Source organism: Cyprinodon variegatus, unplaced genomic scaffold (assembly GCF_000732505.1).
Source record: "Cyprinodon variegatus isolate N-32 unplaced genomic scaffold, C_variegatus-1.0 Scaffold809, whole genome shotgun sequence".
Lineage (NCBI taxonomy): Eukaryota > Metazoa > Chordata > Actinopteri > Cyprinodontiformes > Cyprinodontidae > Cyprinodon > Cyprinodon variegatus.
In genome coordinates, this window is record NW_015151262.1 from 120,523 (window position 1) to 133,608 (window position 13,086).

General features: G+C 40.2%; 1 protein-coding gene across 1 annotated transcript in view; it reads left to right on the forward strand.

Moving 5' to 3' along the window:
- Window positions 1-12,265, forward strand: part of specc1l (sperm antigen with calponin homology and coiled-coil domains 1-like) — a 27,044-nt gene extending 14,779 nt beyond the window's left edge. The window contains exons 7-13 of the mRNA XM_015396613.1: window positions 1,050-1,140; window positions 2,692-2,781; window positions 2,860-3,019; window positions 3,588-3,690; window positions 7,485-7,601; window positions 7,682-7,741; window positions 9,631-12,265. Of these exons, the coding sequence (XP_015252099.1) occupies window positions 1,050-1,140; window positions 2,692-2,781; window positions 2,860-3,019; window positions 3,588-3,690; window positions 7,485-7,601; window positions 7,682-7,741; window positions 9,631-9,720 (711 nt within the window). The 3' untranslated portion in view covers window positions 9,721-12,265. The remainder of the gene's footprint in view (window positions 1-1,049; window positions 1,141-2,691; window positions 2,782-2,859; window positions 3,020-3,587; window positions 3,691-7,484; window positions 7,602-7,681; window positions 7,742-9,630) is intronic.
- The last annotated feature ends 821 nt before the right edge of the window (window positions 12,266-13,086 follow it).

Sequence of the window (13,086 nt, forward strand, 5' to 3'; positions counted from 1 at the left end):
TATATATATATATATATATATATATATATATATATATATATATATAAAACCTGACCTCGAGTTGGGAGCAGTGATGTTTCCTCTGTGTTTCAAAGAACTTCCATCGAAAAATTTTAAAGATAATTTGTAGTGGTGGGCCGTTATCGGCATTTTATTTAAAAAATATTGACATTAATGTACTCTCACAGTTTGTTTGGGAGCTGGGTCTGTGTTAATGATCATTTTCACCTTGATATTTAGCACGGATGTATATCTGGGAGCGAGAACAAATCAGTCTTCCAACCTGTGTAGGTGTACCGTGAAATTACCACAACTAATGTGACGTGCAGCTATAAGCACAGCTCTATCAGCCAAGCTAACCAATTTCCTTGTTCAGTGTATAGCCACAAGCTGCCAGCCCGAGCTTCTTCTCCAGGCGGCAACAGGTGACCTATCTTACAAACTACCTGCGAGGCGAACTGTCATAAGAAAAATAGATGACCAGCAGCACGCGGAGAAAGCCGCTCAAAGTGGGACACTATTTTGTGCTGCAAAAACACAGTAACAAATGAGCAAAAAAAGTATTTATAACTTTGTCACAATCTTAAGTAAGAAGATGAAATTACCTGTGATTTTACAAACATAGAAAAGTAAACATTTTCTTTTTAATTCTGGAGGTAGCACACAAATATCCTGAAGGCCTTTGGCAGAATTCAAATGAGCGATTTTAATCTAGATTAATTCCAACATTACAGTGAGATTATTTTAGATTAAATAAATTATTATATATGCCCACCACTAATATATTTTGTTATTTGCTTTAAGAATAGAAATATATAAAAAAAAGGACTAAGTCAGATTCTTCTAAGATGTTGTAGCTTACAGTCAATGCTGTAAATGTTATAATGCTAGGACTTTTAATTATTGCTGTTAACTTGTGTTTATGTTTGTACCAAAATAAGAAAACTAAAGTCTGCATTGTTTTTCTAAAGCAACAATCTAAATTTTTAGAAAGCTTTGCTTTCCCTGGTAAAATTGTTTTAAAGTGTTTTTGTTGTTTGTTTTTTCAGAGGCACTCTATAGCTGGGTCTATCTCCGGGACCAAACCCCTTTCATCCTTGAGTGATAAGAGACCTAGCTACACAGACATAACCATGCCAGGTAAATAAGCTCCATGTGCATTTGATACCCCTATAACATCAGGCAATATTCTGCATTTTAGCTATTAGGAAATGTAATTAATACAGCTATAAGCTTTTTTAAGGCTTATAGCTTCACTATAATAAAACAAAGTGGTGACAGCATTATGATGTGGTGATTGCAGGGTAACTACTGGAGCTAAATAGTATAATCATTTCTGTATTTAAATGCTCCAGTATAAGTCCAGATCCTAATCATTCTTAAATGGTGGCAAAGCCTAATGAAGGATTTTCTCACCAGCCTTGAATTGCAGGTGGACTTAAATGACATCCTGTTCTTAATTCAAAAAGGTCAATGTAGCGTTCATCAGGTTGCAGCTATAACAGGTTAAACTCATCTGAAACTCTTGCAAGGTTTAAGAGTTTATGGAATTTTTTAAACCCTTTTTCTGAATAGCATTTGTGTTTGAGGATGAAGGCCTGACTCCCAGTGTTTGCTCTGATTTATATCAAAGGTGTTTTGGTTTAGGTGAGGATGTTGGTGGCAAATCAAGTTAATCATACCAAACCCTCACATCTTCATCATTCAGGACCTTGCTTTCTGTAGCACTAAACCTCTGAGCTTAAAAAGATATTGGAAGAGGTTTTCACAAAATTGGCCCCGTGGGGTTGTCCAGACTGTCTCTTGATGTGCTGAAGCATTCAGTTCAATGGGACAAAACGGAAAGGACCAGCTCCTGGAAAACAAGCCCACACCATAATCCCCACCACCCAACGTTAAGGTCTGCGAGGTACAGTCTACGGGCAACTACTGTTCTCCAGGCAACAAGCAAACCAGACTCATCCATCACATTGCTAGATAGGAGAGTCCACAGAACGCACCTCAGCTGCATTTCCAGTGGGAGTGTGCTGTATACTATTGCTCTTGGTGATGTATGGCTCTGTTCTGGAGCTAATCTAAAGTTTACATGATGTTTGGAGTTCTGAAAGAATTGCTGAAAGTTGACAACACTTTTTGCATCAGCAACCACTGAACCGTTCGTTTCCATCGCCTTCTACTACATGGCATCCTATAACGGTACCACTCTTGGATTCACTGAGCTCCTGAGCAACCCATTCTTTCACAAATGTTTGCAGGAACAGTGGGCATGCCTGTCTGCTTGATTTTATAAACCTGTGTTCATGGCAGTGATTAAAACACAGTTAATGCTTTGGCCATGATGATATGTCATCCTGGAAATAAGCTGGGATTGATCATTTACTCTCATCTGATATAAACAGTACTGCTTTTCTCTTGAGATTATGGTTTGTGTTTAGCAGTATAGTGGATGATAGGATGGTGATAGGAAGTTTGCTTCCCTCTGTTGATTCTCAACTCTAATGGGCTCAAGTGTTTTGTGTGAACGTGCAATCTTGACCATAGTTTGTGATGTTTGTTTACTTCTTCAATGATTTATTGTTTTCTTGGTGAGCTAGTCGGCATTCCATGAACTCACAGTGACTCCCCCCCGACATCCACTTCCAGCAGAAGTTCGTCATAAAATCTTTTGGTGTCAATGTTATGTGCCGACAGCTGACCACCTCCTCAGAGGGGCCCCAACCAGCCGCACACCTCCTGTCCTTCAGAGGGTCTCCAACATGGACTCCACCAAGGCTGTTTCAGGTTAGTGATGTTAGTTGATTTATTTATCTTTTACCATAAGTCAGTTTTTAAAACTGAGCCTCTAATCTTTTATTGTAGTGTCGCGCAGGAGCAGCGAGGAAATCAAGAGGGACATAACGGCTTCAGATGGGGCCTCCTCCACTTCCCTTATGGCCATGAGTGCTGCTTCCTCCCCACTCTCCCTGTCCTCTTCCTCCCCCACAGCTTCTATCACACCCACAGCTCGCAGCCGCCTCAGGTACCACAGCTTACGGCATCATGTCATGTGCTAGGAGTAAACATAGGATGTGTTCAAAGGGGCTACTTGACATCGTGGTAACTAGGGCTCAATGTTTGAAACTACCTGATGAATCAGAATTTATGCATTCAAATAATCTCACACACTTCTGAATAGAGATGCTCTTGGCTCATAGAACTACTGTGGACCTTCACATAGGATGTTTGTGATGGATTGACTTTATTGAGATATATATATATATATATATATATATAACAGCTGAAGTCTCTTATTTAACAGGATTATTATACAGGGTTATTGCACAGGGTTCTAAATGGGTGTTTATATACAGTAAATGGGTATTTATATATATATTTATTGCACTGGGTATTAAATATAAAGTATAAAACAGGTTATTACACAGGGTATTAAATAGTAATTACACATTAATTATTGCACAAGTTATTCCAGTTATAGTGCCGCATATTAAAGTCTGATGGCATCCGGAATGAATGACCTGCGGTAGCACTCATTCTGGCTCAGGGAATCTTTTTCCCGCTTATTTGTCTCTTCTATGTCTCTCTAACAGGGAGGAGAGAAAGGATCCATTGTCAGCGCTGGCCAGGGAATATGGGGGATCCAAGAGAAATGCTTTGCTGAAGTGGTGCCAAAAAAAGACTGAAGGTTATCAGGTAACAAGCCTGAACTTGATCTGAGCTAAATTAGTGTTTGGTAAATCATGTAAGGGGGGTAAGACATGGAGCTAGCTGGAGTCCTAATGCCTCCTGTCACCTGCACCAGATGGAGGGGGCATCCAAGCACATAGTTGGCTTTGCTGATGAGCTTATCTGCTTCCTCTCAGCTATAGATCAGCTACTGCTCCAACATACTAGACCCCAAGAAATGATTGCTGCCATCACAGGATAAAAGCAGGAATGAAACAATATGCTTAAAGCCTAAAAGAAGATAAGTTACTGCACCTGTAGTCGGTAGTCTCGTAATCCTTTCTGGAACTAGGCAGCTATACCTAGTGATTAGTACAAAATCAACAGAGGTTGCATTTGTAAGCTTGTTTGCATTATGTAGTCACCATTTGTAACTTCAAAGAAGAAGTGAAACTGAAAATCACACCTCATATGTAGATTTAAGTTCTCCTGGATGTTATCTTTATAGATGTTCCAACTAAACTGACTAGCAACAAAATGGCAGTGCAATACTCAAACTTCTTACAGGTTTTTGTATAACAATATACAGTAGCAGCCTTTCAAAATGGCCCTTCCTAATCAAACGCCAGCCAGATGGCAGCCCACTTCCCTGCAGCAACCAGCAAAATCCCCTCCAACCTCCAGCCACTGGCCTTCTCCTGGGCGTGCATATTTTTTAACTCTGACTTCACCCTTTCACTGAATTACAGGGTCTGACCAGGAGATAACGCTTCTCTATAGATCCTAATGTCCACAAATCATGAGAGAATATTTTAGTACACATATTGATGTTTAAAAGGGAATTGTGGGGGACCAGCCAAGGGCCCATCAAGGAAAGTGAGGAAATTTTGAATGGCAACTATTGTAACCAATATTGCTGGAAGACAGCTGATTGTGTCTTGTCCTTTTTGTTAGGGGTGTATTTTTTTTCTTGGAGTTTTCTACATCCAGGTAATTGGTATCAGTCCAAATCCACAGCAAGTATAACATTACACATGGGGCTTAGTAGATTCTGGGTTTAATTCCAGCCTGGGGTCTTTCTCTACGCAGTTTACATATTATCCCCAAGCATGCATGGGATGCTTTGGATGGGTCCTCCTCCATGGAGCCCTAACTGGTCCTAAAGGTTCAAAAACATGAGTGGTAGGTTAAAAACATGAGTAGATGGGTCGCCAGATTCTGCTCTCAAGACATTGAGTTTCTGACTGTTCAATTCAGTTTATTTATATAGCACCAATTCACAACAAATGTAATCTCAAACCAGTTGATTGCATTGACTCATTGACTCGAATGCAATCCCTCACACTAAGCATGCTTGTAGCAACAGTGGAGAGGAAAAACTCCCTTTTAACAGAAAGAAACCTCGAGTAGAACCAGACTCGGTGTGGCCGACTGGGTTTCAAGGAGACAGAAGCAGAGATACAAAAAGCAACTGTAAAAGGTGGCCCAGTCCAGGAAACAAACAGCCAGGCAGACGAGCTCCGTGCCAACTCCCATGTCAGAGGATGAAGAGAGCACATCCAGCGAGTCACAGTCAGAGAAACAGGACTACACAGGAAAAACGGACAGATCTCAAACATCTATAAACAAAGGTGTTGATGGCAGCAGCACAGCTGATATTTCTCTCCAGGATGAAGTCACAGCCAAACAGGAAGAGACGAGGAAAAGTTACTATGAGGAAAAAAACAGAGAGAGCATAACATTAGAGATTGAACTAACAGATTCTGCAGAGTGGGAGAATAGAGATAGAATGAAGAAATAGGGGTCCCTATGTCCTCCAGTAATCTAAGCCTATAGCAGGATAACTATAGAGATAGCTCAGGACTGTTAACTGCAGACCATTCTATCTGCCCAGAGAATTCAATGTGGTTAGCATTACTGCTGTATATGTGCCTCCCAGTGCTAATACAAAAGAGGCAATGAAGACTCTATACCAGGCTATCTCTGTGTATGCAGACTTCAGCATCTGATAGGAAAACTGGAACAGCTGGGCTTCCATACACCCCTCTGCAATCGGCTGCTAGAGCTGCACAGGCTCCCCTCAGGGCTGCGTCCTGTTAACTACTGTTAACTCTGTTGACACACGACTGCGTCCCCAAGTTCACCACCAATCACATCGTGAAGTTTGCAGACGAGACCACAGTTGTGGGCCTCATTAGAGATGACAAAGACCTGGACTACAGAGAGGAGGTGGAGCAGCTGGTGCAGAGATAACTGCCTGATCCTGAACGTGGAGAGGACGAAGGAGATCATCGCTGACTGCAGGAAGAACCGGCCTAACCACGCTCCACTGGTCATTAGCAGCTTAGATGTAGAGGTGGTCAGCAGCACCAGATTCCTGGGGGTGCAAATCACAGACAACCTCAACTTTACTATGAACACCACCTCACTGATCAAAAGGGCACAGTGGCGATAGTACCTCCTGCGGAGGATGAGGAGAGTCCACCTCCCCCCATCCTTCCTCACCAGCTTCTACAGAAGCACCATAAAGCTCATTCTGACCAGGTGTCTCACTGTGTGGTGCGGAGGCTGCAGCGCCTCAGACTGGAAGAAAGTGAGAAGAGTGGTGAGAACAGCAGAGAGGATCATCGGGCTCCTCCTCCCTCCATATAAGACATTTCATCCCAGCGCTGTGTGTCCAGAGCCAGTAACATCTTCAAGGACCCCTCACACCCCACCATGGACTTCTCTCTGCTGCCCTCTGGAACAGGCTTTGCCGCATTAGATGCAGGTCCATCAGATTCTGCAAAAGTTCTTCCCCACCGCCATCAAACTGCTGAACTGTTGAAAAAACTCTAAATTATATCACAGACTCTGCATCACACTGATAACACCAAAACGAAAAACACTGCATATTTGCACCATATATATTAATGCTCTGAACTTTCATATCAATGCGTTTCTTTGCACCATGTCTTTTTTCTTTTTGTTCCTCCCACACTGTTTCCATTTTATCACTGCTGCACTTGGAATAGAAATGTTCACCTACTGCCTGGAAAGCTGAACTAAATTAAAATTAGTTTTTTATACACTCTGTGTATAAAGAATGACAATAAAGGTTGTCTAAGTCTCTAAGGTTAATTGGCGGCTCTAAATTGTCCTTAAATGTGTGTGTATGTGCATGGTTATATGTGTGTTTGTGTTTCTGTGTTGCCCTGCAACAGAATGGCGACCCATGCATGGCGTGCCACGCCTCTCGCCCATAGACTGCGTGAGATAGGCATAAGAATAAGCAGAATAAGCTTGAGTTGGAGGACTGAACATTAAAAATGTTCCATTATAGTGTGAGAATGATGTCAGGATGTCTTGGGAGGTGTCACAAAGGCCTTTTTCTTCAATGTTGAAGGTACAAAGGTTGTGGTTACCATGGGTTCCTCAGTTCTTTCCAGGAAGTGTGTAACATTAAGCACATCTCTTTAGTAACCTGACAAAAACACTTGGTTACCACATACAAGATGATAGGTTTGATTTGCAGAGAATAGCACATGGTATTACCGGTATATGAAATGTCAGTGATTGCTGGAGGTCTATTATTTTTCCGTTTTAAATACCAGGACAATAATTGATAGAGTGAATTCTATTGATCCATGGATCTCTGTTACCAGTCCAAGTTTCTGTTTTCTGTCAATATATAATTTTATAAATATCTATGGCAGCAGAAGTCATCATGGGAATATTTAATTAAAAGTAATAAGAAAAAGCTGCACTGTGGCACCTATGTTGTAAAGAAAAACTTTTTCCATCAGTCAGTCTAATCAAAGTTTGTCTGTCAATCGCTGTAGAATATCGATATCACCAACTTCAGCAGCAGCTGGAATGATGGCTTAGCCTTCTGCGCTTTGCTGCACACCTATCTGCCTGCACACATCCCTTACCACGAGCTCACAAGCCAGGACAAGGCAAGCAGATTTCCACTTGTTTGTACATTTTCTATTATCATTTTCTATTTGTGAACTAAAATATTAACTTTTATTCTCAGAGGAGAAACTTCACCTTAGCTTTCCAAGCTGCAGAGAGTGTCGGCATTAAATGCACATTGGTAAGCTCTGTTGACATGCTTTTCCCTGAATTTATGTTTGTTGTAATTCTATGTATGGTAAATGGCCTGTACTTGTATTGCGCTTTACACTAAATTCCCCCATTCATGCATAAACTCACACTGATGGTGGCAAACTACATTGTAGCCGGCAGAACATTGGTGCCACTCGGCCCTCTGACCACCATCAATGCAGGTGATGTGTCTTGCCCAAGGACACGACGACACTGAAAGCCAGAGCCGGGGCTCAAACTGACAACCCTCTAATTGCAGGGAAAACTCATGCACCCGATGCCACTGTCGCCCTTGAACTTTTGCAAGTGGCTTGCGAAAGTATTCACCCGCTTTCGCCAACCTTTGCATCAAACATAAAGACATAAAATTGTCATTTTTTGTGAAGAATCAATAACGTGGGATGCAGTCATGAAGTCGAATGGAATTAATTGGATATTTTAAACTTTAACTAATAAAACTGAAGAGTGTGGCATGCAAAATTAATCTGCCCTTTTACTTTCACTGCAGAAGTTAATTTAGGATCTCTGAATGATCAAATGTTTACTTAAATGATAGATGATGAATAGAATGGATTCTTCCTCTGTGTAATCAAGTCTCTGTGAAAATGCATCGCTTTGTGACAATCTCAGAGGTCTGTTTAAAGTTCAGAGAGCATCCACTCCAAGCAGGTGCAAGATATGGTGTAGAGAAGTTTAAATCAGAGTATCAGACCACTGTGAATCTACAAAGACCCAGCTGTCCCTCCAAACTTTCAGCTCACAACAATACGACTGATCGGAGATGCAGCCAAGAGACTCATGATCACTCTGGATGAGCTGCAGAGATGAGGAAAAACACTTTGTCCACAGGACAACAATCAGTCATATACTGCAAAAATTAGGCCTTTAAGGAAGAAAGCCATTTTTTAGGGATATGCATAAAAGGTCTTGTTTAAAGTTTGCCACCTGGGAGACACCAAACATGCCGAAGAATGTGCTCTGGTGATATGAAACCAAAGCCACAGCTTTTTTGCTTTGCTTCAGCAGAGACCGGGAAGATGGATGGGGCCAAATACAGGACCATTCTGGATGTTTATCTTCCAACAAGACAATGATCCAAAACATAAAGCAAAATCTACACTGTTATGGTTCACAAATAAACATATCCAGGTGTTATATTGGCAAAGTCAAAGTCCATACCGAAAGAAATGGAAACTGCTGTTCAAAAACGATCTTCATCCAACCTCACTGAGCCCAAGCTGTTGTGGGAAAATGGGCAAAACTTTCAGTCATTCAATGTTCAAAACTGATACAGACGTACCCCAAGTAACTTGCAGCAGTTTACAGCAAATATATATAGATCTATATATAGATCTATATATATATAAAAATATGCTGAGGCTTTATTTTTGTGTTGCATAATAATCTTCCTAAACATAATATTATTTTGGGTAAGAAATAATACCCTGTCCCCTCTAAGATATCATGTTATTGTTACCTTGTATTGGCTGTGATCCGATACTGCAAAGCAATACTCTTGTGTTCTTACGTAATTATAAACTGTTATCTGACTGTTTTTATTTCATTTCTTTGCCTGTGTGTAAATTCAAGAGTTTACATGTTTTTTTTTTAAACTGTCTTGTTTTGAATTTGAACAAATATTTCTTATAACAGAGCCTAAAGATAAAGACTCCATCGTTAAACACATCTGTTGCCCGGAAACTGGTGAAGTGACTTTGTTGCTTGGTAACCTTACCTGCAGGAAGGACATGGTTTTTACCACAAAGTGCAAAAAAAAAATCTCTCATTTGTTTTTATGCTAGTTTTTAACAAGCAGACTTTCCATCTGTCGCCATCATGTTCCTGCTGTTGTTTAACCCATCTCCTTCTCTTTTCCAGGACATTAATGAGATGGTTCACACAGAGCGACCCGATTGGCAAAGTGTCATGACGTACGTCACAGCCATCTACAAATACTTTGAGACTTGACCTCCGACTTTACCAACTCAACCAGCATGCACCTGCAGCAGTCAGAGGTTCATTGACCTTCCTGAGCTCCCAACAACCATACCTCCTCCTCACTTTACACATCTGTGCTCACTTTTTTATGCCGTTAACAGCAGGCTCAGTCATAAGTTAACTGCAATACTAGTAAGCCATTAAAGGAAGTGATAGAAGCCAACGCAGCTTATTATGAGCTGATCTTCAGGAAAATCCTCTGGATAAGTTTATCTCTACAGGACTGTATAAAAAGAAAGCAAGTCTCTGTGCCTTCTTTTTGGTTCTACGTTTTGCTAGTTTCCAGGTTGTTGACAGGGAAGTTGCTTCAACCCAAATTAAATCAATCATATATTGTGAAAATGTCTTGTGTTTACCACAGAATATTTATGTTTAGTCCATTGTTTAAAAACACATCAGAAAGATTTGACTCCCAAAAGGAGTTTTGCAAGTCTTCCGAACATTATGGTGGGATCCAGATGCCTCTTTTTTAATAAAGTGCCTGTGTAGGTTTAATGCAAAGCGGAAGAAGATCTGCTCTGCAACAGTGTTTGAAGCTAATAATCCAGCAAGTTGTCGAATGGGCATCAACGACTTATTTTCTGCCTGTTAAAACTATCATAAAGCAACACTTCTTAAGCACAAAGCATGTTAGGTTCTCTCACTCTATCACACAGTTTAAGCCACACTAACACTAATATTCCTTTAATGTTTATAAAGACACAAATGCTTAACAGTTGTTTAATATTTTTACATTGCAGTTCCACTATATTTATCTTGCACATGGAGCACATGCCATTTCTCTAGAACCTAAATCTAAACAGAAGGAATCAGCAGATTGTGTTTTATTGTGTGAAAAATCATGGTTCTAGTCTTGAGAATTCAGCAGAGGGCCTTTAGTTACTCGTTTTACATTTGGATGCATATGTTTTGTACTTTCCTAATAACTGAAGGAATTTTCCACACAGCTATAATGTGAAGCTGGTACGACTACAGCCTAACTTTGCATAAATGCTGGAAGCAGAAAAAGGAAAGACATCCAAGCACCACTTATAATTACTAACATGTTTTGTTTTGTATAAAAGCATCAGTTTGAATACTGGTTGTTTTAAAGGCACTAGTTTTTCTTGCTGTAAAGCCCCAACTTTGTAAAGTCTTTTGAAAACAGAATTGTTTATTTTTAAATGTTGGTTAAGTTTTCAGACTGACGTGACTGCATATTGAGCATGCAGACATGAATCTGATCTGATCCCAGCTCGTGGTTGAACCTCCAACATGTCAAATTTCTTTTTTTTTCTGCATTTATTTGGCTAAATGTGATCCACCCTCTAACTTTATGACCGTGATCAGTGTTCTTTTTTAGTATAACTAATCCACACTATTGATGTGTAAATGCCTTGTATCAACTCTAATAGATTTGTTACTGCTGTGTGCTGCTTGTGCCTCACATACCAATGTTTTTTTAATTATTTGTATTTATTTGCCTAGTTTCCATAAAATCCTTACTTTCTAACCTATCTATAAAGTTATTGCACACACAGCAAGTAGCTGCACTGAGATAAGCTGTTTTTGTTATGCCACACCAATGTTCTTGCCTTAAGAATTAAGCCAAGGCCTCTGCTACTGAGAAGTTGCCATGTTGTACTTGCCTTTCCCCCCAGGCCTGTGTCAACGTTTTTTCCAAACGTTGTTTGGAACCAGAGTTGGGATTCACTCATCTGTCTCCCAAACGGGGGATGAGACACTTTTTCAGTCTGGATCTGCCAGTGGTGTCAGTAGCACTATATTTGCCTCGGATGTGGAAGCTGCAGCGCTTGCCAGGCCTCATCGCTGCACTGTTCATCTGCTTTAGACATTCAGAGATTTAAGGACGGCACAAGAACCTTCAACAATGACCGTTTCTGCTTCACATACAAGATTAAACAAGTTATTTAGTAGTGTTCTAAGGAATTGGCTTCTTTTCACGAGGCGATATGTGTCAATGTGGTGTTGATTATCAGTCTAAAGTTTATAGCACGTTTTAATGCGACCGCCAGCCTCCCTGTGTTTTACTGCTCTTGACAGGAATCTGTGAGATTTGGAGTCTCCTTGAAGCAGAATGTGTTTTGATCACGCCTTAGTGATCCTGGACTACTTTTTACAAGGTCCAGCATGTGCCAATGTGGAGTGATTGATGAACACTGAAGCCCCGGCCTGCTGAGATGGGACCAGACAGCTGGCAGAAGCTAGAAAGCACATTCCACCTCCCTGTGATGCAGCCCTGATGGGCATTTCACAGAGGGTAAAAAGCTTAAGTGATGCTCTTACAGCAGTTGCCTTTTGTGTTTTTGCAGCCTTTTATTTTTCTGAATGAAATTACATACCTGCATTACTGAACGAGTCGTTTTTGTAGGTAAGACCTGAAAAACATCTGATTTACGAGTCATTCCTCCAGTGTAAAAGCCACTAAGCTACAGAGCACATTATCATGATTATCAGCTGTAAGAAAATGTTCTGTTTTTTGTTTTTTCCTGTAGTAAAAGTACATTAAACTGTGTTTTATTTGTCTTCTTTGAATTCTGTTGTACCTGTTCTCAGATCAGGAAGAACTAATTAGAGGTTCTCAGCTTGATGACATTGAGTAAAACTATAAAGTACCGGAAAAATTTGCAACATGAACAGCAAAGTCTAAAATTATTTATCTTTTGAATTAAACTATTAATTTGTGTAAAAATGATTCTGATGCATGAGTGGGTTCTCTCTGGGTACTTTGGCTTCTTCCCACAGTCCAAAAACATAACTGAGGCTAGTTTCTCTGGTTTCCTTAGGTGTGAGGGCATGCTTATACATACTTGCCCTGTGATCACTCAGTGGTGGATGAAGTACTCAGCAGTAGTATTTGAATAAAAGTATTGATACTCATAGTCAAATCTTGCTTCACTACAAGTAAAAGTTGCTTGGTCAAAAATCTACTCAAGTACTCACTGCTCCTTGCAAGGTGAAACTGCATTCAAGAGAGAAAAACAGCAACAGCAGATTGCAAATCTAAGCTGAGCCTTAAAAGGAAGAAATAATTAGCAGCTTCCTTAAAATGTAGTGGAGAAGAAAGTACAATATTTGACTTTGAAATGTAGTAGAATGAACATTATAATCCCCCCCCCCCCTCCAAAAAACATATTAAAGACACTTAAAAAAAGTACTTTAGCATAGCAATCAAATAAATGTGCTTTTCCACCACCGCCTGTGATAGACTGGTGACCTGTTCAGTAGGTACCCATAAATAAACTTGAGTGAATATAGTTTTTAGCCATTACTATAGCATAAAATTAGTAAATGCAGTACCTAATCTGAAATTTGAAGTACTGATAAGCGCATTGA